At 38.7% G+C, this 27,146-nt stretch overlaps 2 protein-coding genes and 1 long non-coding RNA gene across 3 annotated transcripts; 1 reads left to right on the forward strand and 2 right to left on the reverse strand.

Annotated features, from left to right (window-relative positions):
• Positions 1-19: 19 nt before the first annotated feature.
• ptcd2 (pentatricopeptide repeat domain 2) lies at positions 20-4,281 on the reverse strand. The gene is made up of 10 exons (XM_023961024.2): positions 4,123-4,281; positions 2,397-2,489; positions 2,190-2,319; positions 1,958-2,075; positions 1,791-1,869; positions 1,627-1,718; positions 1,409-1,522; positions 1,235-1,309; positions 1,033-1,146; positions 20-656 (listed from the first exon to the last, which is right to left on the reverse strand). Exons 1-10 carry the CDS (start codon positions 4,256-4,258, stop codon positions 435-437), a joined length of 1,173 nt encoding a protein of 390 aa, XP_023816792.1. The 5' UTR covers positions 4,259-4,281; the 3' UTR covers positions 20-434.
• A 2,873-nt stretch (positions 4,282-7,154) lies between these two features.
• map1b (microtubule-associated protein 1B) lies at positions 7,155-26,706 on the reverse strand. Its single transcript, XM_004074677.5, has 7 exons — positions 26,252-26,706; positions 24,849-24,950; positions 18,059-18,141; positions 17,251-17,391; positions 11,048-16,061; positions 10,154-10,383; positions 7,155-9,001 (listed from the first exon to the last, which is right to left on the reverse strand). The coding sequence occupies exons 1-7, from the start codon at positions 26,421-26,423 to the stop codon at positions 8,846-8,848; spliced, it is 5,898 nt and encodes a 1,965-aa protein (XP_004074725.1). The 5' UTR covers positions 26,424-26,706; the 3' UTR covers positions 7,155-8,845.
• LOC110016042 (uncharacterized) lies at positions 24,873-25,615 on the forward strand. Its single transcript, XR_002291300.3, has 3 exons — positions 24,873-25,013; positions 25,211-25,312; positions 25,485-25,615. It is a non-coding gene; the product is annotated as an uncharacterized LOC110016042 (long non-coding RNA).
• Positions 26,707-27,146: the final 440 nt, after the last annotated feature.

The following is a 27,146-nucleotide window of genomic DNA, read 5'->3' on the forward strand; positions in this document are numbered from 1 at the left end:
AGTCTTTTGTATAAAGAGCTTCTTCAAAACATTTTTTTTATTAAATATAATAATCAATTACACCCCCCTCCAAACTTACACAGGATATACAAAATACATCCCTGCCTGATTTATTTTGACTGTCTTTATAAGAAACTGCAGCTTATTTTCAAGTAACATTTACTAAGTTGAGGTTTTTCAAAAATAATCATGAGGTGTGGTTAAAGTTTGTTTAATAATGAAAAATGAATGGAAAAAAAAACATCTCTACTAACAAAAGTCTGTTATCTGACTTTTAGTGTTGTGATAAAAATATTTATGTTTTTCTAGGTCAATTTTAAAACTGTACAATGAATACTGCTGTGAGTTGTACCTGCGTCGTAACAAAGCTCATTTTTATAAACCAAATTGTGAATCTCCACATTAGACATTTGCATCGCTGAGCAGAACTGGCCTCACTCTGACAATAAAGCAGACTTCAGAGGCTTCAGAGTCCTTCGGCTGGTCCTCCTCCCCTCGCCCATGGGTGCTTGTCTCCTCTTCCCCACAGGTGTGTGGCACAGCATGTCATCGAGGGTCTGCTGAGTCACCTGAGAGGCTCGCTCAAGCTGAGTCACTACCTGACTCACTTTTGTGTGATGTGGTCCGCCTTCGCTATGCAGACGAAGCAGGTCCACCTGGAAGAGACCAGGGTCAAATATAGCAGTGATTTATCATCTGCCTCTCAGATTTGGATGAAAATTTGAAAATATATTCCATTGGTTTGAACTAAAAAAACAGAATCAGCAAAAAGAAAGACACAGATTTTAGACTGTATGTTCTGGAGAGCTTTGTTTTGTTCATAATGTCTTTGCGTTTTAAGTAAAAGAAGTCTTTTTTTTTTACAGTATATTTAGTTTTTTTTTTTTAGATTTTGTGATTTCTTTAAAAATAAGATCATCCTTGAAATTCTCCTTTCAAGTTCCAGACAAACACGAGCCTAAAACACCTGATAGACTCAGCAAAAACATTTTGAAAACTAATTAAGTGATGAAGTAACAGAATTGCACTCACCACCTCCTGCGAGAACTCTGTTTTTTTAATAAAATACGGACTTTTGGGCAACAGGGCTGCTGATAATAAGGCAACAGCCTCTACAATTTCTCCAGACACAGCTAGTGTTGCTACCTGGAAGAGAGAAACAGAAGAAAACGATGAGTCACACAAGAAAAAGAGCAAAAACGCAGCTTTGCAGAGAAAAATGTAGAGCTTTTACCTTGAGGTTTTGGCACAATTTGCTTTCTGGGTTCATAATTTGTACAAACAGCAGCTTTGCTTTTTCTACCTCCTTCTGCAAAAAAAAAAAAAAAAAAAAACCTAATATTTTTTGAAGTCTCCACATTTTTTTTTGCATGAAAAGGGTTTAAAAAAAAAAAAGTAAACTGCTGACCTGTCGCAGTGCTAAAGCTACAGCGAAGCAGAATGCGTGCCGAGAGATGAAGTGGCCTTTGGTCTGCTCCTCTTCCATCAAAGCTGTGCAGATCCGGTACGACTCTGCCGTGTTCTGACAGGCGGAAAGCAATTAAAGCAACACATCAAATCATTTTAATCCAGACTCTGGAGAGCTCAAACATAATCAAACAGCAAATGAAGAGTTTGAAACCATACCAGCTTATAGCAGGTCCCAGCTGCAAGAGTTAAAGTGTCTTTGTTGAATTGTAAGCCTTGGCTCCTCATGCTTTTTAGCACCTCAAGAGCTCCTATAAAAATCAGAATTTGACATAAATAGACATGCACCAACACCTGGAAACACCAGATTATGTGTGACTTACTTTCATACAAGCCTTTAATGAATAACATGTCTATAGCAATGTTAAAAGAGGTTGTGTCGAGGAAAAATCCTTTCAGATTCTGAAACGAGAGCAAGCTTTCAGTCCAAAACCGTTTATATTTCACATAAACATGTGGAACTTTTGGGGCTTTGATGACTCATGTTCACCTTATCTGTAAGAGCTGAAGCAGCCATTTCTTCCAGGCCGAACTCGTAGCAAAGTCTCATGAAAAGAGGACCAAACTTAAAGTCTCCGTACATCAAGTTCCGATTTTCTGCATAGTATCTTTGGAAAAAAGATCAGATGTTAACAGTCCAGATTTCTGACAGGTAATAAAACAAAAAAAAAAACAAAAAAACGTTTGCATGATCTGTTGATGTAGAATTGTGTGCAGTGTACCTATAAATGGCATCTCTGGCTACCACCATGTCATCTAAAGACTGGCACAGGTGAAGGAGGAGCTTCAGTTCATCCCGCAGAACCAGCTCATTTCTCTGCATTTTCTGTCTGAACAGCTCGATAAAATTACCTGTGAAATTAGGTTTGAAGGTAAGTTTGTTGAAGGAAAACTGCAACTGATCAGCAATGAGAAATAAAGCTTCTCACCTTCTGTTCCAGAGACGAGATGAGCCACAGCCAGCTTCCTCTGCTGGAAGTCCTGCAGTTTGACAATATCTTCCGACAGCAAATGTCTCTTAGCTACAGAAAAACACATGAAATGAAGGAAATGTAGGTCAAATGATGTCTTAAAAAATAAAATTCAAACTGGGAATGGTCACTTTTATACACCCCACATTTAGCATTAGGTGATTTTTCCACCCCCCCAAGATCTTAAATGGCATTTTACAGCATTTGTTTTAAAAATGATCTTAGTAAATAGATACAATTAGATTAGATTAGATAAAACTTTGATCGCACAGTGGAGAAATTGCTTTGTTACCATACCATTACCAAAAAATAAAAAGAACAGACAACATAATAAATAGGAGCAAAAATGCAATAAATAAGAACAATAATATTACTAACAACAAATTATAGCCTTGAATGAGCTAAACTAAAAAAGAACACTGACTTCCTGTTTGAAGCTGATTTAAAAAAAAAAACAGGGTTCCTCACATAAATCCTAGCAAGGTTGCTTTTATTCACAACAGAATCAACACACATCAACTTTTCTTCCAACTCTTCTTTTGTATTAGTCACATTTAACATTTATTATCTATGAAAAAGAGCAACATATTCTAATTTTCAAATATTGTTGAGCCTAAAAGAGGCTGTGAGCTTCTGATTGACAGGCGCACCCTCAATTATGTGAGGCTGTAGCAGTGAACTCTCAGTTCAAGTTGATGTTATTTCTCATGTTTTTGGTTAATTCATTGAGTCCAGTTCGAGTTTGTCTTTATTCTTATTTACATGAAGTGAGGTAGAACCTTTAGGATTAGGCTTCACCTTCTTTTGTCTCACTCATCACAATAAAACACTCCAGAGCAGAGTGACCTTCACTCAGCATCTGCAGGTCTTCTCGCTGGATGACTCTGATCTACAAAAACCCCCTTAAAAGGTCTCTTCTACAAAGGTCAAGAGGTCACGACGATCTTCGTTCCTCTGACTGACATTCATCATTTTCTTGTTTCTCGGGTCAGGACCAATATGGAGAAACAGGCTTCTGGTTTGGCTGCATCTTCTGCTCAGATGAAGCTGTATCATTTTATGTCTTAGTGCTTTATTTTTGAACATTAAACAAAATTCCACAGAGCCATTTGAACAGTGTTTGTGTTTCTAATTTGTTACTCTTCCATTTGTTGACTATTCAACCCCTAAACACTTGTTTTGTGTGTTATGCTCAAATGTGTTTCCTTTAACAGTTCTATTTTTTTAATTTGTGTTTTATTGTTTACATGTTTTGTTGTACCACGTCAACCACCAACTTCTTGGCCAGGTTGCCTTTAAAAAACAGATTTACAGCTCAGTGACTATATGTTTAGTCTTTGCCAAAGTCTAAAAGTAAAGTCTTGATTCAAAATTTTGAAGACACGTGACCTGCTGGTTTGGAACATGCGATCTTCTTTTTACCAAAAACCGAACAAAAACAAATGCTTTGAAAACAGCTAAATGTTTTAAAACACAGCACTTTTCCCACTTACAATTATTAGCAAAAAAACATAATTTGATTTCAGACAAAATACAGTTATTTAGCATACATTTTTCACAGAGTTATATTCAGTGAGTGTCCCCTGCACAGCACAGCTAGTTGTGCGCATGCTCTGAATGTTCTCTCTAGGATTTACATTTCTCTCCTGTTCACTCACACGATTCAGCATTTAGTTTTTCTTACCTACAACACAGCTTTGAATCCAGCCCGGAGCTAAAACTCCACGAAAACGTCCTTGAAAAGGCTCAAACAATAATGACCGACAATATTTGGCTGCCAGTCTCCCAACGAGCGCCATGTTGCCAAAGGACTGTACCATCGAGGCGAAACCCAGAGGGGTGTTGTGGCAAAATATGAATTAATTCAAAGTAATTTGTTCACCCCTTAAATCACATTCTTGAAGTATTAGAATAGCTTTTTAGTGGGCCCCTTAGTTTTTTAAACTAAATAAAGGACAATCTTGTTTGTTTTCGTATATTATAAGATCGCAGTTTTTGTTTTGGATCATCTAAACGGATTCACTACAAATATAATCCATCCAATTTAATTTATTTTCACATTTTTTAATTTTCATTATTTTTACTGCTGATATAAGTTTACGGCACAAGGTAACTCAAAAGCCTTGTTACTATTTGACCAGCAGAGGGCGATGTTGTGTAAAACAAACACTGGGAGTTTGCATTCACATTGCACTGTGATATAAGTACTTAAAACCCCAAATGAAAAAGGACAATTCAACCATTACAAGAAGTAAAATCAAAGTTTAATTTGGTTTTCTCTTGCTTCATTGTCATATAACATTGTGAGTTTGTTGTGAAAACATTTGTTTTTATTGGAATGCATGCATCATTCATTTTGTGATCCTTTTTATTGTGCACATGTTTTAATGATGTTTAACTCTGCAGATGAGAACAATCTCTTTAAAACGATTATTTCCTGTAAACATTCATGATAAATATTGAGACACAAAGAAAATGACATGGCTCAGGGAGGTTCCCCTTCAGTTACCCTAGCAACACAATCTCAGCCTCCTCCGCCAATCAGAAGCCAAACCCTAGATAATTTATGGTTTCCTGCAAGGTGCAAGAGGCTCTTGTTAAATTTTTCTCTCCTTCTACATTTGCATGTTTACAAGGATATTAAGGCCCCTGCACACTGATCATTTGTATTTCCACATCAGATCGGGACTTCGGTTTGCAACAGGTCATTTCGGGTTGCTCAAACCAACAGGAAGAAAAAAATCACAGTGATGTTTGCAGGGGAATTGCGTATCACACAGTCTCTGATTTGCTCTGACAAGCAGCCAGGTTGTGCAGACAGACTGGAGCTCTTACATCTTTTTTGATTTGTCCTCACATGCACTTCCCTTAGCTTTTGGAAAGCGCCCCGGGTGTCCCATGGTGATTAATAACTGTCGACACTGGAACAGTTTTAGAACAGAACTAAAACAGCTGGTACTGATGGTTGGTTGTGCAGCAGTTGTGAAGTCATTGCACCTAAAAGAGTAAATTAAATCTAAATGACATATGTAGAAAGAATTTTAACATGCAATTAAGGATGTGCAGACCTGTCCAGCCTGTGGCGGATTCTTTTTCTCTAAATCATAAATGCCTTCACATGTAGTTGAAATTGCAGAAATGTCAGCAATGCTGTCTTATTTGCATGTATCAGTAATAATGTCATACTTTATGACTGAAATACTACGCAAAAGCTGCAAATTGCTATGGTAATTCAATTTTAAAGTCAACCAATTTGTAGTTAATTTCAATTTATTTTCCTTAGCAAAAAAAAGCCATTATTTTATGATAATTTTTTTTGTTTAATGTTCTATTCATTTTTACGTTGTGTATATTTTCTCGGCTGGTTTCTTATTCCATACCTGCTTTATATCAGAAGATTTCATGATACATTTTTCCTACTGCAGTTCAGATCTCTGCACTGGCTTTCTGTGGCAGTCAGTTGCAGATTCAAAGCCTTGACCTTCAGAGCTCCACAACAGTATGGCACAGTGTCGCATCGTCGGGCGTCTGTGCTGCCTGTTTTCCAGTGGAGAGGAGAGGCTGGGCTCTTTATATATTTATATATATTGATGGCTTGAACACAAGGCTCCTCCAAGGCTGTTAGAAAACAGCAGTTGAATCAGAAATCTGCTGTTTTAACTAGAATCAAGTGAACGGATCACCTCTTTACGTAAGGTATTTTATATAATAAGAAATACATCTACTAAAGCAAAGACATTCAGTATGTAAAATATCTCTGCACAGAAATGCACAGAATGGGTTCAAGATGAGGACTTTCTCCATGTTGTTGAAGACATGAACCCAGGCTACTGTTTAATATCTGTCTGGACTAAATTTGGAAGTAAATACAATGCAAAAATTGAATGTTAAGACATTTGTTTCAAGTAAAAATGATCTTATTTTCTGTCTTGCAAGAAAGATAATCTTACCAAAGCAGTTTTTTCATAGCAAAATAATCTTAGTTTAAGAACACGTGTCTTCGTGATTAGAATGTTTTTCCTTACCCTTAGCAGTCCCTGAACTCACCGTGTTTTTATTCAAAAATTTTATTCAAAATTTAACATGAAGATTTCAAAATGTGTTTAGCTTTTTGGCTCAAAACAAAAATAACAAGAGCTATGACAATTAGTTGTGATTTGCCTTTGGAATAAATCCTTGTATATAGTTCAATGAAGCTTCGTCTGCTTTTTTAGACATTTTTTCACATTGCTTTGGCCTTGTCTTTGCTTTGTTTGTGGATTTATACAGTTTTATTTAGTCTCCACATGTTTAATCTTTTGTTCTAAAACCTAAAATCTGTTTGATCTATATTTTTTGTGATTTTCACTGTAAAAAATGACAACATTTACCACTTGTAATTGAGTTTTTTGGACAGTTTCAGGTTCATAATGTCATTGTTCTGTAGAAATGTGTTTGCAAAAAAAGAAGCTGGGGTTTTACTAAAAAGATGGATATCAAGCACTGCACAAAAAATGCTTTTAACAATAAAGTAATATAGCAAATTGTAAAGTAGAAAAAATAAAAGATCTAAAAGGCCCTGGACCACTAAGGGTTGAAATTACAATTCTTGATCTTATCCTATTGGCAGATTTGTAGGCTTATTTAAAGAAAGTCTCACCATGTGGTAAGAATTTTCTTTATTATTACATATTTGAACATATAGGGTCTCAAAAAACACAAAGTCAAAAGAAGCCATTATTTTTCACACCAGGTTTTATTGTGGTTGTGGTTATAGTAGTGGTTCCTCTCACATTAGATTTGCCTTATGGGTACAGGAGAGGAAGTATTGCACACAGACAGGAGAAAGCACTAAGTAGGATTTTCACTCACAACTAGTCGCTCTAGGTTACACATGAGTCTGGGGAAAAGGTGGAGTGGAGATCACAAGACAACTACACCAGACAGCAGCAGACAAATATTAGTAAAGGTCTCCCAAGAGAAAGATGGGGAGAAAAAGGCAGATAGGGAGGACAAGGAGAAAGACAACAGAGAAAGAGAAAGTTCTGTTTAAGAGAAATGTCTGTTCAGTTTGACAGTAAGTTCATGGTGACTAAAGTTTTCCTGCACGGTGTTGTGAACACCTTATGTAAGCCCAGAAATTTGGATTTGTTATTCAAAAATACCAAAACTTGTTATTATTATTTGATATTTGTTGAAATTTTCTCCCGAAATGGCCTGTTGAAGTGGGTGTGCGGCCTCTGCGGTTAAGTCACGTTTGTTGTAAAGTGTCCTTTTTGTTGTACATGTTCCCAAAAGCACTTTTATCTGTGTGCTGACTCCCTCATACCTGATTTAGAGGCAGATCTCCTCACATTCTGCAAAGTTTTTCAGCATCAGTGTGATCACTCACAATTTGCTGCACCCAAAATTACATTTGCCATCACACTAGTCCTGTTGATAATCACTGTTCTTTGTGTATCGCTTGCAAATGTCATGGCACAACTTGCAAAAACCCTAGTGCCCGTTTGAAATGTGCCTATTTGGTGCCCTTCTTTCCCAGAATTCCTAAGTGTGAGCAGACACTCCAAGAAAGAATTAAAAAACTCTAAATCTAATATAAGTCATGCAAGTTCGCCAGTCGCTCCCATTGACCCCAACGCTATTCATAAATACAACCCTTAAAAAAAGCAAGACATTCCACAAATATCCTGCTTTGTTAGCTTTTCAGCAGTTAAATGCTTGATCACCCATTTATCGCTTTTAAAAAAGACTGAATAATAATAATTTAAAGTGTAAGATTATAAAAGATTAACAATTTATTAGCAGCAACTTAAAAAGGACAAAGACAGATGTTTGTTGTCTTACAAATAAAAACGTTCAAATATGACATAGCTATAGCAGCAACACTCCTGACGAATGTTGGACATCCTGTTAATGCTCATCCATGTCATGATGAGACCCTTTGGGGGGGGGGAACCTAAGGTGTTGGGGATTAGTTGTCTGCTGTTCCTTCAGCTCCTCTACATTCATTAAGATTCCCTAAGGCAGTAACAGGAAGAGTGTTGTTTTATGCTTTGGTTTAAATAAACACCATCTTGTGCTGTTTTACTATGGAGCAAATGTGGGAATTATTTGCTTCCTGGAAGCTGACTAAAAATGTTCGTCTGTGGCTGCAAGGGGAAATAAATTAGTTACTTAATCTTGACTATCATGAGTATGCTGGTTCATTTCTAGTCTTCCCCCGTATTGTTCCATTAGAATCGATTTTAGATTAAGGGATGCACTCCTTTGCATTTAATTGTGTCCATACCAGTTTGATTCTGACTGTACATTTGTTTTTGATTTTTTGTCTCATTCAGTGCTTGTGTCTGCTTAATGCTTCATGCTACATAATTTGGGCTTTCATTTGCAGAAAAAGGTTTCTCTTGATTGATCACCGAACACGCCTACATCTCTATTTTACAAGCAGGGAAGGACTCGTCCTGCATGACAACCGTGCTGCTGCTGGCTAGGACCATAATGTTCAGCTCCTGCTGCTTGTCATGGCTGTCCTGGTACCACTCCCTCATCACATCTGTGTCATGGGTTGGAATTAGAGTGACCTGGAAGCAGAAAGAAAGGCAATTTTGAAACCTCACGTGACAAAAAAAAAAAGCCTTTAGGACCAATTCTGCATTGTGATTTTAGAATGATTTGAAGGTTAAGTCTAGCTTTTATAAATGTATACATTTTTATAAACTTATATGAAGTACTTGTAATACAAAAATTCACATTCAAACAAGAAATTATAAAAGAAAAATAAATAAAATCATTTTTAAACTGGCAAAGAACCAGCACAAAAAAGCGATTAAACAAAAGTAAAAGATTCATCTGCCCTGGTAACCGTTTCTACTTTTCAAAGTAGTTCTTTCAAAGCGACTAACAGATTACCTTTTTGTTCAACCACCCACTCTGATGGGTATTTTTAACCTGTTCTTGTGCCATTTTCCTAATGATGGATGACACATTTAAAGAAAATTCAGCTCACATTTGCATTTCTGAGTATTTCATCATTCAAATCGTTCTGAATCAGGAGGAGACAAGAAAAATGTTGTTTGAAAAAGATTATGTTTGTTACATAGAAAATACACAAGGAGGGCCACACACTCCCTGCTTCCCTCCATTCTTATGCACCCACTTGCATCAGAATGACTTGATTTATTAACGTCTTTGTTTTCACTGCTGAGCTGGCATCTTGCTTAAAACTGTACGGCTGGATAGCTCCAATATTGCTCGTCATTTTTGCCGCATGCATAATGTTAGTAGAGGTTGTAAGGGACTGTAAGCAACGGGAGAAAGTGTAAACCTAGCACTCTCAGCACGGGAGAGGGAAAGAGCGGTGTTGCTCTCCTGCCATTTTGAACTGCCATTTTGCAGAAACCATGTCTTAGAAAAAAAACTGTTTTTTAAAATATTGGCTAAAAACAGTCTAATCATAATTAAAATACCACTGGGGAAGCTTTTAAAAAACCCTAAAGTGATCAGAGTGTGTCTTTAAAGGTCATATGGGGTTAATGGTCATATGGACTCAATGTGGTGTGGCAACTTGCAAGTGGGGTTTAGACAGATAGCCATGAACTGGCTATTCTTTTACCAAATAATATAATAGTCTAACCTGAGATTTGAAACCCTCTTGAACCCACTCAGAGTGGCTGTAGTAGATTCTTAAAAACAAGTTCCACATTATTATTAATATTGGGATCTTTGATACTTACTTGCATGCTATTGTCCCACTGTGCCTTTCCTTCCAGCAAGGCATCAAGGACAGCCCGACTAGGCTCCTGACCCATCTGGTCGCTGCCACTGACCACATAGTAAGAGGACCGAACACGTTTAAAGAACTCAACGTCCACATTTTTGGCACTGCAGTGATTGGGGATGTAAACCAAATCCATGTACATGGGAGGACAGCTGGATAGAGATGACCCCTTTCCACTACCAGCACCTGAAAATTGACACATTTTTGTTAGTTTTCATCCATCTATCCATCCATCCATTCATCCATCCATCCACCTGCTGGAGCTAACCCAGCTACTAATGGGCAAAGCTGGGACACACCCTGAACAGGTGCCAGTCTGTTGCATGGCCACACACACAAACTCACATGCACACCACGGGGGAATTTACAGACACCAGTCAACCTACAAAGCACATCTTTGGAATGTGGGAGGAAACTGTAATGCTCAGAGGAAACCCACACATGCACAGGGAAAACATGCAAACTCTAAACAGAAAGGACCCAGCTACCAGAGCCTTCTTGCTGTGAGGCGAAAGGGCCCTGGTAGATGGGATCCAGTGTCTTTATTAACACATACATTTTGGTTTATCCAGTATTATCATAATTTTACAACAGCATGTGTGTAGAAAAAAGCAGGGAATAGAAGTCGCAATACCCCAGAGCCACATAGAGTACAACTGGAAAACACCAGTTAGAAAGTAACATCCTTGTGTGTGTGTCTCTTCAAAATAAATCAGACAATTGACTTCTATGTAAACCAGGATTTTCTGATGATCCAATTTCTACAATTTGCTAATATCTGATCAATCCCAGTTATCTGGTTTTTGTGGACATGCAAACAATCATGGTGGCTAAAAAGAAGATTACTCACCTAATGTGGCACTTTTTACACCTTTTGATGCAGATGTATTTGTTGCATTTTTGGCATCTTTTCTTTCTTCCACAACCCTCTTTGGAGAATCCGTCTTTGAATCCTTAACTTTAGACACACCACTCTTCCCAGGGGCTGATGAGGATTTCTTTGACAGCTTCTTCTTATTTAACTTCTTCTCTGCACTATCTGGATTGGCATTGTGAAGGTTTTCTTCAGCCTTCAGAACCTCTGGGTCCACCATGCAGACATCATGGTGACCAGGCGTTGGGGCAGAGTCCCTGAGTGGCACCGGAGGAGGGTCAGCATGCCTGTTAGTTAGAGTTTTATCGGTAGGCAGGGTCTCAGAGTCGTCTTCAGAGTCAATGTTTGCATCCGCTGTGATGGAGGGGCATTCTTCTGTTCCTGGGGGAACATCTGAGTCCGTCTGGGAGGGAACAGATTCACTAATAGATGTGGGCGGGGTTTCTTCACATTGTTTAGCAGTGAGTTTACCCCCAGGGGGTGGGGGGCCATCTGCGGATTTGGTCAGAAGCTTGTCCTCTTCCAGAAGTTTTTGTTCATTGATGAAGTACTCTATAGGGTTGGGGTTGATGAAAGACGGTGACAATTCGGTCTTAGGGTGACGATACTCACAGGAAGTGACCAGGCAGAGGTCTACATCAGTATTGGATTGTGAACAGGAGATTCTTTCTGTGAAGTCCAGCTCTTTTGAGCCACTAGCAGAACTAGGATTATTTAGGTCAGTGGACACTGGTAGCTGGGAAGATAAAGGAGATAAAGGGGATTTTATTTCAGTTGCAGAATTTTTGCACTTTGTAGCTTCCATTGACTGGGAAAGCGTCTCCCCTTCAGAAAGAGTAAAACAAGAGATTGGTGAAGAGGCTTTTGGAGGTGAGGGTGAACGGTCACATTTCTGCTGTGTGTCAGAAACAATTACGCTTTCAAAAGATGGTGAAACGGAAACAATTCCGACTTTGATTGGGGCAGTTCCTAGCACTGGGGATGCTTGGTTAGAGTGGGGAGAAAGGGTGAGGGAAGATGCCCTTGGGGTAACTGGGGATCTATCGTTTTTTTCCACCACAGCATGTGCCATCTCTTTTATATGACATGGAGTAGTTACAGATGGTGTGGACTGGGATGCATCTGATGGGGTTGCAGAAGTAGCATGAACTGAATCTGCTTCTTCAAAAAACAAAGGGTTGTCCATTGCAGACTTGGCCTCTCCAGAGGCTCTCACATCTGCAACATTTAATGGACTGAAGTCAATCTCAGTAGGACCATTCTCTGTGGCTTGTGAGCTGTTACCCACCGACTGATGCTCTGGAGATTGCTTACTGAAGTCAAGGGCTAAAGAGTGGTCAGGGGATTCCTGGCCAAACTCCAATGACATGGCAGAATGCTCTGGGGACTTTGCATCTTGTGCCTGTGTTCTGCTTTTTGCTTTAGGTGAGTTGTCTGGGGAGATTGACATGGGCCTTGGACTGTCTTCTTTGGTTGGGGATCCTTCAGCCTCTTGGAAAGTAGTTGGTGTTTGAACCACTGAGACAGACAAAGAGTCATCTACCTCTGTTGAGTGAGGAGACCCCACTTCAGCATGAAGAGAGGGTGAACCAGTAGTTGGCTCTGGCAGTGAGCTGGTGGCAAGGGATGCTGTAGAGGCTGAAGCTAGATGTGAAAATGTGTCTTCTGCCACTACTTCTTCCAGTGGTGTTCCAGACTTGTCTGATGTGGTACCCTCAGAAATAGACATTTTACTCTCTTCTTTAAAAGATGATTGTTGATTGCTGTCAGACTCATGTTTGCCCATCAATGTAGATGTTGAATGGTTTTGTTCTCCGGGTTTTTTAGGATCTGTATCAAAGGATGACATTTCCTTCTTTATTGGGGATGTACACTCAGAAGCAGATGGGGTCTTTGGGGAGGAAACCACCTTCTCTAATGGAGAAGATAGTTGCTGTTCTGCATCATTTGGTTCAGGGGTATCTCTGTTAGAGGAGTCCTCTTTATCACTTGCGACCTCCACAATGATTGGGCCATGGATTTTATCATTAGTATCTTGTGGTACAGCTCCAACTTTTTCATCTACTGGGGACTGATAGTAAGGTGTGTGACCAGATGACTGAGGTGAATTGGCCATGCCCTGTGTCATGTCGTCAGGGCTTACTGGGGAAGCACAGTCCGGTTTGGTGCTCCCTGCCAATGTGGAGGATATTTCTACTGGAGCATCAATTCTTAATGGGGAATCAAATGTGCCCTTATATTCTACAGATGGAGAACGGACAATAGGTGATGTTGAGGATATTAGATTTGGTCTGGATGAGTCAAAAACATATTGCTGTGATAATGGCTGAGGATCAGCAAATCCTTCAGCCTTTTCCCCTAGCGGAAACTCTTTATGAAATTGATCTTCCTCCAGTGATGTCGGCGGTGATACTTTGGAGGCAAAATGACTGTAGTCTTGGCCTTCTGTGACATCATGTAAATCCCCAGGTGGGGACGGCTTGTTTTTTTCAAACTCTCCAGATGCAGATTTTCCAACATCCTGAAATGGAAATCCTGTCCTATCACTTGTGCATTCATAATTTACACTAGAGATTTCAACAGCAGTCCGAGTGTGGACAGATGTATGATCTTCGTCCCCATTCTCTTCATCTGAAGCTGTGTAGCTCTCAAAGCCAAAAGGAGGCATCTCATCTTTGATGGAAGCAGCAGGAGAAATGGGTGAGGACATTTTAGGAGAATTGGATGCAAACAGCATTTGCTTACTGGTTTCTCCTGGACTTACAAAGTCATCTGTAACATTTCTATTTTTCACATCATCATTGCCCTCAACACTCACTCCTTGTTCCACTTTGGTGTGTATCAGTTGGCCATCATGTGTAGAGGGACTAAGATTTATTTGTGGCTCATAAACTTCTTCTGTCTCTCCTTTCTCTTCATAATCCCCTCCCTCAGAGGCTTCTTCTAGTACAGTGCCTTCATCTTCAAATTTCTCTGAAACACTCATATTAGGTTTTTCCTTTAGTATTTGTTCTTCTGGAGTCTCTCCACTGTCTCCTTCTGCCTCTGTTGTGGTGATACCCTCATCAACCGACTCTAACAGCTCAGGGGACTCTTTATTTGGTAATACCTCTTCTTCAATCACAGTTTCATTTTGCGTCTCTTCGTTTTGTTGTACAGTTGCGTCATTCTCAACTAACTCTTCTACTTTGAGCTCCTCAAAGTCTTTCGTGAGGTCTTCAGGTGAGGACATCACAGACCGTTCTGCTTCTGGATCTTCTCTGGCAGCAGCAGTGCTTGGTGCCAGTTTGGAATCCACCTTTGTCTCCTTCTTGGTGACCTTTGACTTTCCTTTCTCTTTCAACTTTAACGGAACCCCAGCATCTTTCTTTAGCTTCAGATTCTTGTCTTCACCCACACTGGCTACCTTTTTCACATCTTTAGATGGTCTTTTTACATCTTTCTTCTGTTCTCTCCTTTCTTCCCTTTTCTCTTTCAAAGGTGAATCTCTTCTGATGTCTTTTTTTATCATTTTCTTTGCTTCCTCTTTTTTAACCTTCTCATCCTTTTTACCCTCTGGTTTCAAGGCATCGTCTTTTTTTGCTGCTTCCTTTTTAACGTCCTTTTTCTTTTCTATAAGAGATTTGGTCTCCTTTTTAACAATCTTCTTTTTTTCAAGAGTATCGTTCAAAGTGGTTTGATCCACCTTTGCTTTTGAATCTTTCTCAACTGTCTTTGACTTTTCCTTTTTCAGAGCAATTCTTTCTTTGTTCTCAGTTTTGTGTGACTTCTCATGATCGGCTTCTACCTTCGTCTTTTCTGACGTTTCTTCCTTTGACTCCTTTTTAATGGCTTTGATTGGTGATGGCTTTGGGGTAGATTTTAAACTCTCTTTGCTGTCTGTTCTGTGTTTCATCTTTGTTTGCTTCACTGTTGGAACTGATTGGACACTTGAAGACATTGATTTTTGAGTGACAACTGGCTGCTTCAGAAAATCCAGGTGCTTTAGCTTCTCCAAGCCATCAAAGATGTGATCCTGGTTGGCATTTCCAGGGAAAAGAACTCTCACAACCTTGTCTGTGGGATTTGCAGGGTGCCACACTATCAGTGAAGAGATGGATGTCAAGTAAGACAAAGGGAATTCCGATTCCTTTCCATTTGGAAGTAGAATTGAAATAGCATCTTTCTCCTTTCCTGTCCAGTGCTTCATAAAGTGCTGCATCTCCTTGCTGTTCTTAGATGGGTTTAGCACATACATATCAAGTTTCCCAACACCCATTTTCTGAAAAAGTACGACTGGTTCTATGGTGTTTCCAACAGGTCTTTGCAAAGGCTCGATCCTCAAATTTAGCCTGCTGAGGAACTGCTGGGTTAAAGCTGCCTCCTCAACAGTCCTGCAAACTCTGTAGTTAGGTTCAGGCTTGTCCAAGTTTTCAGGAAAATTGACAAACACAACTCCAAGATCGGGAGAGATCATGTTTTTCACCCAGTCACTGTTTGCGGTCGAACCCTGCGACTGCTCCTCTTCAAGCTCTGCGATCTTCCTCTGCAGCATGCTATTAATGCCTGGCAGATTGTCACTGCCAATATGAGTCAAGAGGATGGAGTCCACTCTGTCTAGATGTCTCACTAACTTCCAGAAACAAGACTTCCTGTCTGAGCCACCATTGATGAGCATGTTGAAGCCATTTACAGCAAAAAGAGCTGAGTCACCCCGACCACCAGGGAAAATGTAGCAGCAAGGTTTGGAGAGCTTTAGGAAACCGCCTGAGGTTGGTGGTTCCAGGAGATCAAACGGAGACGGGATCTCCACTGATTCAGACAAATACTCCGTAAACTCTGAGAGACCTTCCATTTCAGGGAGGATGAGAGTGGAGTTTATTTTCATGTTAATGAAGTCTTGCAGGTTGTGTTTATCCAAACTGGAATCTTTCCAGTCGCCTTGCTCAGGGCAAGAGAGTGTAAGGTTGGCTTTATTTGCTGGGTGAATGGTACTGAGCAGTTCACCAATCTGCAAAAGATTTAAACATTTTTAATCAAAAGCTGTCTAAAGAATTATTCCTTAAATTTTACTGTAAGCATTTAGTAAACAATGGTTTAGATCAGTGGTCCAAAACCTTTTTCAGACGATGGACCGATTTGATTTTGATATAAGATTATTTTCATGGATTGGCCTGTATGAGGCTAAAGTGGGAGTCTGACTTTTTTTTAAGCATCCAGTTTCACTTAACTTTGAGGGTAAAGTTTACTTCCATACTGTTTAAAACATCTGCAGCTAGTTTAAACTTTATTTGCACACTAGATTTTGTGTAGGAACCATTAAAATGCAACATAGATTTTTTTTCCCAGTTTTATTCTTAATCCTTCAGAATCAGATTATGAATAAAACTGAAAATCTGTACCTTGTGTTTTTATTTTCCTCTGCGGCACGGTACCACCTGGGGGGTTGGGCACTACTGGTTTAGCATAGAATACTGGATCTTGGAATTTGATTTTAGACATGGTAAATTTGGTCTCTATTGACTTGCAATGGAAAAATGGGAAGTCCAACCAGAACAAAAGTGATTAGAGTTAAGCGATTTTCAAACTGAAGCTAAAGGCAGCCTTCAAAAAAAGGTGAGTAATGTAAGTGTCCTTATTGATTTGTTAATGTGTTAACATTTAGTCATTTAATTCCTTGAAGTTGTTCTTTCAGTCAATTTAGCAAATGTCAGTTGGCCAACTTTAGGCCTGGACAATAAATTGCAAATTTATCGTTATCACGATATCAAGCTGTGCAATACGTATTGCAAAAAACAGTGAATAATTCCAAAAAATGGTTACCTTAAATGTGCTAAAAAAGTCTTATGGCACCTTGAAGCATTTAACAAATCAAATAAATACATTTTTGCATTTGACCAATCGGATGGACCCCTTCAAGTTGTTGATCAATCAGATGTAGCCTTTTAATGTTAGATGTTTGCCTCCTATGTAGACGAGGGACAATTTGGAGAATAATTTAAGGTATGTTGACTCTCATTGAAAGTGTTGCAGTAAAATGGAGTTGAGGTTTTTAGTTGATTGGCTGTTTGTTCATGTATCGCAAGTTACACCGTCATCACAATATTGATCACCAATATCGCAAATTGTGAGTTTTCCTCACATCGTGCAGCTCTAGTTTTTTGTGTTATCGTTAGAAATTCTTCAAAAATTTTGCCCACCTCTTGATCTGTGAATATGTCAATGAAACTGAAGAAAGAGAAAGATCCAGACTGAAGAATCAGCTCTCCGGTGTTTTCAGAGCATTGCCCCGAGAGAACCAGCAGTTTGTGTCTGGCCACGTCTGAAATCATCAAGCGAACCTAATGAAGAAAAAAAAGTAAAGTTTTCCTCTGCTTTATACAAAGGAAAATTGTTAAAACACAAGAGCAATATTAGAAATTACGTTGAACTAAGTGGTGTGCTGCGGCATCATTTTGTGTATTGATTTTATGCATCTGAATAAGCCCCATTTTCATGTCACTCTAATGATATCCATTAGCTAATCGGCCGACCTGCCCCTCTTGCTGTTCACTCTTCAGTTGGTTTTCTCTCATAAGCCTGAATCTCTGCCTGTCTCCATCTTTGCTGGTGTTTTATTCCACTCCAGCAGCCTCAGCTGTTCCAGGCGACTGGCCCAGTCATTTCTGCAGTGCTTCAGGATATTATTAATGCACAGTTTAACTGCAAACATGGCTGGGGGAGGAGGCAATGCTCAAAAAGGAGCAGCACACTGAAGGAAAGTCATTTTTGTTCCTAAGTTCCTCCAGTTATTTTCCATTCTGTGTAAAACAGTTAAAAAAACACAACACAAAAGCAGAAGTTGCTGTTTTTTTCTTTAACTGATGCTTTTACGTATTTTATTTGTATATTTCCTTTTTTAATTTTATACTCAAGGTAGATGTAGTAGGAAACTAAAATAGTATTGCCTTCATGCTGAAAACTAAGTATTACTAGAACAAAATCATTCTCAGAAAAAGTTTAATTTACCTCGGTGCTGACGGCTTCATCTGAGGGGTTTATCAGGACCACGGTCTCCAGGACAGGACTTTTATGGTGAAGAATTCTCTGTCCTGGACACAAAACAAACAGCATGAGAAAAAAAGCACCTTCTTAGGTTCCCTGCTATTATAATGCTGATTTAATTAAAATTACTTGATTTAATTTAGTTTATTTTATAAAGCACAAGTTCATAAGCAGGAATTGTTGATGACGCGACACAAAAAAAGGAAGAAAGGACATTTATTGCAACTGCTGTAAATGAATTTGTTTGAGCTAAATTCTGTCTGTTGGTCAGAGAAAACAGAAAAAAATCAGACACATAGAAACACTGGAACATCTGCCTTAGGACAGAAGAAATGTGAAAAAAACTAACAACAACATAACAAAGCTGAACTCCTCTGTCACACCTACAGCACATCTCACCACTGTCTTCCAGTTCTGAACATCTAACATAGATCTTTTACCACTCCAGACCTCCTCATACGAACAGCTCCTCTCTCTTGTTCCTCATTTGGCATGAAACCATCATCAGCTACAATTTGATTTAAATCTATTATGTCATAGGGTTTCTCCAGCTCTACAAAGACACAACGCTGCTCCTACTGACCTTCTCTGTTCTGTTCCAGCAGCATCCTCACCACAAATATTATTTCTCTGTCTCTCTTCATTGGCATAATGCCATGCTGTTGCTCACAAATGCTCACTTTTGACTCAGCCTTAGTTCTACTAGACTTTCCCATGACTTCATTGTGTGACTCATCAGCTTTTTTCCTCAATAGTTTCCTCACACGTCTCTCTTCTTTTTGAAACACTTCTTCTCTATTCCTCAGACGTCCTTTCACTCTTCAAGATTTGGTTACACAGCCCAGTCAGAAAAGTCCTAAACAGTTCTATACCTCCACAGGTATTCTGTCAGGTTTAACTGTTGTCATCCCTTCAGTGTCTTCATCACTTCATTATTACTCATCTTTGCTACCACCTGCTCTATAACAGCCTCCTCTTGTACTTTGTGCTCTCTGTGGTTCTCCAAAGTTCTCCTTCCACATATTTATTACATGTGTGGAACCTGTTAACACATTTTCCTCCCAGTTCTTGATCGCTCTAACCTGCTGCATATCCTTCCATCTCTGTTTCTCTGCTTCACCTGTAAAGATCCACCTCTCCCTTTTTGCGTCCAACCTGTCATAGAAGACCTCACTCCCCCTTTGTTTGACTTTCACCTGCACCTCCACCTTTACCTTGTGGTCCATCTTCCCATTCCTTCCTGCATCAGTGTCCCACTTTCTCTTAGCTAACCATTTCCCCTGAACATTCTCCTAAACCTCTTTACTCTGCCACCAACTCTCCTTATCTCCATTCCTCATTCCAGACAACACACTGATCCCTTTAGCTATCATTTTGGTTCATATTTGATAAGCAGGTGCTGCTGTGTTTTATTTTCTTCAAAACTTTTTATACATATTTTCATTGTAAAAGTATAAATCAGAGTACTCACATTATGCATTTTGGTAGAGAAAAAAAAGTTCTCCAAACTTTTAACTGCTAGTTCATTAAAAATGTGTTTTGAAAGCTGCAAACAAAGTGATGAAGTAAGTGTTCATTTAAGACATCTCTGCAAAGTAATGTCTTAAGCATGGATGAAATCTTAGAAGCAGAAGAATTTCAGACTTTTTAATAATAAGTACAGTAACATTTGATATTTTATAGTATTTTTACTATTACTTTCTTCTGGAGTTAAAATATAAAAATCATTATTATTATTGTTTTTTTTTGGACAATTTCAGTTTTAGACTACAAAGATGTAAAATATAATCCATAAATTATTTTCTGGTTTATAAAATCAAACTGAAAGATGATGAATAAAAAAAAAACCTTTTCAGGGTTTCTCAAACCTGATAAACATAAAAACTTAAGACTTAACATATCTGGATATTTTCTTAATTTATTGCTACACTTCAACAGGATATTCTCCAAGAAAATTTTTTCCTTCTGAAAGATTTTATTACTCCACTGAGCAGTTTTTCACTTTTTGCATAAATTATTGTCAGTCAAATTGACAAAGCAACACAATTGGAATGTCAAAAGCTCAGACCAGTTGACAACCAATATAATGATCTCATGAAAAAGACATCACTGCAGTAATTTCATTTCAAAAGCAAAAGAAATCATTTAGTCTGCGACTCATTTCCACAGAACATTTCCATAAAGCAGATCTGTCTGACAGACAGTGAGTGATTGTATGTCAAGAACCAGGATCTGCTTTACATGTACTGGGTGTGGACGCTCACCAGTACCCCCTGTATCAAACCTTTGTCTCGCCTCAATGCAGCGATGTTTTCATTAAAGGAACTAAGACAAAGAAAAGTCATGTGTTATGTGAAAAAAACTCAAGCGCAACAAATTGGGCATTATTTGAGGATCTCATTTTGAATTTCAGAAGCACAAAGAAAGTGTCTGATCTCTGGAGACGTGACACTGCAGCAGCCCTGTGACTGCTCAGCAAATTCTTCCATGCATATTGCATCATGCATTTCAGAGAGGAACAGCCAACCCTTGACTCCACCTATTCCCTTTAGAGGTTTGTCACTGCATAGTAAAATCTCCTGCAGTCACTGCTGTGGTTTCTGTGCTGTCTGAAAAACAAAAGCTTTTTTTTTACATTTTTATTACAGCTCGGCGCAGTTTTTAAGTTTAAATTCACAAAAAATGGTTACTTTGAAGATTTTACAGTCCATTAGGAGGGATTGGTTCACTTTCTCAATTATGCAGTTTATTTAGCATCAGTGCATATAATAGCACTTTAAAAGAAGTTTAAAAAAAGGCTATTTGTATTTTACTTTATGTAAAGTTGTAGTCAAATATTTGCTATACATAAAGATTAAATTTGACATTCTGAGGTAAGACAAAAACTTAAAAAAATACAACAGCACCACATTTGACTTGTTTTTTCATTCTTTCAATTGAATTACAAGTATTTTGAAACCTAAACCTAATTATTTACTACATTTTTATTTATTTATATGTATTTCCTGTAAGTTTAATGCATGAAAATAGTTTTAGCCTTAAACCTTTGTGATAAAATCCCAGCGGATGGAAGTGATAGGCAGGTATTCAGCTCTTTCTTAATAGGTCAAAATTGATGACCAAAGACCGCCTGAAAACAATCCAGAAAATTTTCATCCATAAATAAATCTATCCAGAAGCAATTATAATGTCCGATGAAGCAAAGGGAAGAAAAAAACTCTTCTTTGGCCCATATAGGTCCTACATGTATTATAGAAGTAAACGCAGCAGAAAGGACACCAGCCTCATTGTTTGTCTAAGCTAAGTCATCAAAAATGGTGCATTGTGCAGTGGTGCTGTCAATAACACGGATCAATAGAGGGCTCCTGAACATTCAGGGCAGTCCTGTCTCAGCAGGAAGCGGGGTAATGCAGCATGCACCGTCAAGCATTCTCCTTCTGGCTAAATTGAAAGTGCAGGACAGGCACTGCCTTCCTGCCATGGACCGAGCCAAACAACCCTTCCACTTAAAGGGAAGCTCCAGAGAATCTGTCAAACCTCACGAACGTTCGACACAAGATCAGATACTTTCATTGAGGCTTCTGACAGGTCAGTTTATAACTTTAATAATTGGAATAAGAATGAAAAAAAAGGATTAGCAAGAACATGTTAAAAAAAAGATATCAGAGCAGGAATGGTTATTCTCACAAATACAATGACTGAGTAAGAGCTGATTATTTCTCAATAGAAGTCTATGGGATTTTGACTTTTTTTTTACAAACTTTATTGGAAAATGGTAAATGGCATATGCTTGTATAGCGCTTTTTACCCTCCTCGAAGGCCCAAAGCGCTTTACAGTCACAAGTCCATTCACCCATTCACACACACAGCAGATCTATAGTGATCAATAACTCTTTTGTTATTGATCATAATGATCCAATACAAAACAGTGCAATACAATAAAAGGAAAAGAACAAGCCAGGGGGTAATTATTACATTTTGTACAAATGGAATTTTGACTGTTTGGAGCCAGTGAGTACTTCCTGTTTGGAAAGCAAGGGGGGGAGGAGTCACTCAGTCCAGATCTCATACACAGTCAATTTTAAAAAAATCTCAAAACTGTCAACTTTCTGTTATTTTTCTTTTTTTTATTCTTTACAAAAAAAAGGCCTGAATTTCCACTTTAAGAACCCAGAATATTTTTGCTCAATCCAATAAAAACTTGGTGTGAGTTCATAAAATGTTTCATATATTTTCTGCTTCAACTCTCAGCTGAATTGGACAAAGCAAAATGAAAATTTTCATGAGCAAATCCATTTTTTTGAGGTGAAACACAGGGTTTCCAGCTCAGCTCTCCTGCTTTTGTGTGCAGATTTCCTGTCATCCATCGAAAAAGATAGATAACTTCATTTGTTTGTGTGACATACCAGCTGCCCTGCTCCCTACTCTGTAAAAGCACTATGAGCGTAAGCCAATGTCTTAAAATACATAAATTGTTCTATTTTATGTATTGTAAAAGTACCTGTTTGAGAATTAAAATCATATATTTTTTAAATATTCTTTGGGTATTTACTTTGAATGTTACTCATTGGTATCTCCAACTCTCAATACATGACTTTCTTGTAATATTTATCACTATTGCCATTTTTTCTTGTGATCTTTCAGCTTTTGCTTTTCCCTCCCTCCCTTGCTTCCATTATCCATCTTCTCTTCGCTTTTTTTCTTAACAATCAAACCCCCTTTTTCCCCACCCCTCTTCATCTTCAGGTCCCCCGAGGATCCAAACTGCTTATTACTCCCAGAACAACTGTGCATCCAGGCAGCAGCTCACTGGAGGAGGATGGAGAGCGAGAAATGGAGGATGGGAAAGAGGTGAAAACAAAAGTGGGATAAAAGGCAACGGGAGACCGGAGCTTCATTGACAGTTGCTTTGAATAAATCATTGTGTTTGTTGTAATGCAGTTTTGTGCAGCAATTTCTGCTACTTGATGCATGTCAAGCTGTAAATAAATGTAGTCATCTGGTCTAGAGCAGCTTCTGTTGACAGGATCAATTTATCAAACAGCCAGGCAGATATAACAGGTTCATATGTGACGTGGAGCCGAGATGGAGCTCTTCTGACCTTCAAGGCCGTGCCGTCTGCTGAACCTGCTCCCTCTTAAAAGAACTGCTCCTTCACCTCGTAAAGGATTCAGCTTTAAAAATGCCATGCTACAAATACGGAGAGGGGGATAAAGCCTGAATTCTGACAGCAATAAGAAGAGATTTAGGTTCACTGCCATGTGGCAGGGTACATCACTGAGAAGCAGTGTGCATTCAAACTCATTTGAAGGTTTTTCTTTTAATGATTTTAAACTACACACCACCACGGTTTCCTAGCAAATGTCATTTCACTGTTTCAGTTGAAAATACTTCAAGAGCTATGTTGCCAGATCCTTAAATATCATAGAAAGTATTAATATTGGTGATCCAATGTTATGCTGACAGACTCGCATAGATTTTGTGATTTAAATAGAAGAATAGATTTGATAACAAGAAGCCATTTTCTCCAAAACAGAAAAGCTTGTTCTGGTTTGCCGATAGTAACCCAATTTGAATGGACAAATAGAGCTAAAAAACTCAAATGATTTACACCTTCATCTGGTTTGGCTTCACACTTCACTGTTGAGATAGGATAAAACTGTCTCTGTCCACTGTCCCTGGAAAAATTACACACTAACAACTGTTCATGTGCACTGATTAAGAAAAAAAAAACAACACAATGAAAGAAAACGTGTCTTTCTCAATGACATATTTCCAAATGATTTTAAATCAAAATGATTCTGCATTTTTTTAAATCAATGTTGCAGGTGTTCGCATTTGCCAAATACAGTGAACTACCCAAAGGAACAAATGTTTCCCAGTTTGAAAGCAGCATTTCTTTTGTTTCCTTTTGTTGTGGGGCAAAAGAAGAAACAAAAGTTCTGTGCAAATCTATAGAAAAAATTTACTGTGAGGAGGTAAATGCACTTTTCAATACACAAAGACTAAAAAAATTAGAACTTTTTGGTGAGTAAACTAAGCAAAGATTGGACATTTCAACAGATGAAGTTCAGAAACACCATTAAAGTTTTCAATTTTACACCCAGCAATCAGCATTTTTGCAAAACCATATTTTGCCATGAGGTTTTTCTATGAACGTCTTAAAAAAAACAAAGAAGGAAAACAGTAAAGTCTTTATTTGGTAAACAATGAAGAACATTTTAACAAATAAAGCTGGGATATTTTTATATACCGGTAAGTATTTTGCAGAAAAAGCGTGTATGGATGATTCTTAGCCGTAGCACAATTTATAATGATAAAAATTAAGAAGCCCATATACTTTTTAAAACCCTCAAACAGATTTGAAGTCAAAAGGGGATATTTTTTGTGACAATTTAAAGTGACAATTAATTAAAGTGACTATTTAATTTGTTGCCGTTTAGGTGATAAAGGGTGTTTTATTTTTAATTTTTTTTACATCAATAAGATCATTGAGGTTCCCTGGGAATTGAAGTGGAGAAAGTCCCTTTCATGAAAGCAGAACAGCTTGGTATTGATTAGAGACTAACGATTCAATTTGAAGGGACAAACAGAATCAAACCGTGGCAGCAAAATGCTTTTCAGATCACAGCTGAGCGGCCAGATCCTCAAACAGCAGGGAGTCAAGGTTTCTGATTTTTTTCCTCTTCAATCTGTTTACCATCTGTGCATCACAGAAAAAAATTGTCTCAAATATGTTTTTCTTCTTGTTTACCTTTGACATCTGCAGAAAAGCGAGCAGAGTGTCTGGAAACAAACAGCTTCAGCTCCTGGTCCAGGTTGCAGTCGATCAGATTTGTGTCCCAGGAACGGATTCCTGCACAACACAAACTATTTTAAGACATTTCAGGAAAAGAAAGGGGAAAAAAAAGACACCAAAGTGTGTAAAAAGTCGTCTAGACATCTGCCCCACTTCCTGTTCACTGGAAAACGTTTAGATTGGTTACTGATTTGGCAGAAGCCATGAAATCTATATTAGGAAACATCCATAGTGCTGTTTATGTTTTGCCGTGGGCCACATGAACCCGGGGTCTCTGCTGTACTGAGTCATGGTGTCATATCCTCCATTTTTTTCAGTGTCAAGGCCTAATGATGACCTCCAAATAAACTTTGCCAAGTCATCAAACTAAAAAAGAATCGATCAAAACAAACAAAAATGACATCTCATCCATAAAATAGGTAATTTGGAATAAGAAAAACACAGAAGGGCATCTGTAAAGTAAAGTTTCAAGAACATTTGATATTTTTTTTAAATAATTGTGTAAAATCTGAAATAATAAATAATGCATGTAGACAAAAACATAAATATAAAGAAAATTCGTTTATTCTTTAACCATGCTCTTATTTACAGATAAAGCGTCCTCGTTTACTGCGCCACATTCTCCTCTTCTTACGGCTCCCTCAAACAAACAGAGCTCTTTGGCATCAGCCGCAGCTGGAGAGTCTCTGAAACGCCCTCCTCCAACTGAATCTGGACCCTTGTGGCTTTCCGTAGGGACCGCAGTGCGGACAGGGCCACGCCCACAAGCCGGTGTGGGATGAGAGAGCTGGATGCAGGATTAGGATCGTGATGGTTTCTTGTCACAGCAGCAGGAAAATCCCGCCTGCTTTTGTTTTATTAATCACAAAAAAGTGACAATTTGAGCCTAAAATCGCGTTTTTTGGGGGGAAAAAAACACAGAAGAGAGCAGACAGCCCCCCCCCATCTCGATGTGTCCGCCTCCTGACGAACAAAAGGCCTCAGTAGAAGCTCCAAGATGGAAAAAGTGCTGCTTAGACCGACTTCTAGAAATGCATTTTTGGAGGTGATGCTGCAGAAGACGCGTTTACAGCAAGGATGCCTTCTGGGAAACGGTTAGGATCTACCCCCGCAGTCTGAGCTGCATCAATAAATAAAATAAATAATATTTTTTTAATCTGTCAAATAAAAAAAGGTTTAGTGTGATTTTGAAGCTCTAAAACGCATGCGTAATTGGCCTGGCATCATTTCCACCGTAACATTCCTCTTAATGACAAAACAAATTCAAACTTTCAGGCACTATATCTCTCCTGAAAGAGTTCTTGGGGACTTGAGGTGTCAGTGGCCCACACCCACAGTCTCGCACATCTCCATCTTACCTTTTTCAATGTCTGCAATGGCACACTTGAGCTGATCGTCGCTGGTGATCTCCCCGATCACCACCAGCAGGTAGAATTTGCCGTCGTTGAAGTGATGGGACGGACTGGAGGATGCTGCTCCGATGCTGCTGCCCAGAACCTCCATTTCTGCGGATTCTACAAGTGTAGCCATCCTCTGCGCTGCTTCTCCTGTCTGTCTGTGCGGTTTATCCAAGCAGCAGTCTGCCTCCTCCTCCTCGTCCTCTTCCCTCTGATCTTATTCGCCACAGACTGCTGGAGTGGTCCCCAGACACTCGAGTGGAGCCCTTAAAGGAGTGGCCCTGGCTGTTTTATACCGGCAGACATTGTGTCACGCTCCGTCCGTGGCCGGGCACAGGAACGCGCGCCGGGAGCGATTTCGCACACTCACTCCTCAGCTGATGTCATCCGCAATAGAGAGGGTGCATCCGGAAGTCAGATATGTGCCGCTTTGGACTGTAATCTCTGCACATCCATCACTTTATTTCACTCATTAATTTAAAGTCAAATAAAGCAGAATATTTGCTAACTGCTCCTTTTCAGAAATCGTTGTTTCTTATGCATGTTTTCATGCACTTTTGACTTTCTGGACAAAAAGAAACCACAAGGATTTTCCCAAAAGATTAATTTGAAATGACTAAAATTTGTCTTTTTTAATTCAATTAATGACATTTCCTGCAAAAAAAAAAGGAAAAGAGCTTTGGAGCTGATTATTGTTCTTCTTTTGCTAAAAATATTCAAATAACTGAGAAGTAGGTGCAAAGGGGTAATTGAGCCACACATTATTAGTGCTAAACAGCAAAAAACAAAAAACAAATCTTTACTACAACAGTAAATAAAAACCCTGCTACAATTGAACCAAATAACTGTAAACATT

This window comes from Oryzias latipes, chromosome 12 (genome assembly GCF_053564925.1).
Source record: "Oryzias latipes strain Hd-rR chromosome 12, Olatipes_Hd-rR_3.1".
NCBI classification, from domain to species: domain Eukaryota; kingdom Metazoa; phylum Chordata; class Actinopteri; order Beloniformes; family Adrianichthyidae; genus Oryzias; species Oryzias latipes.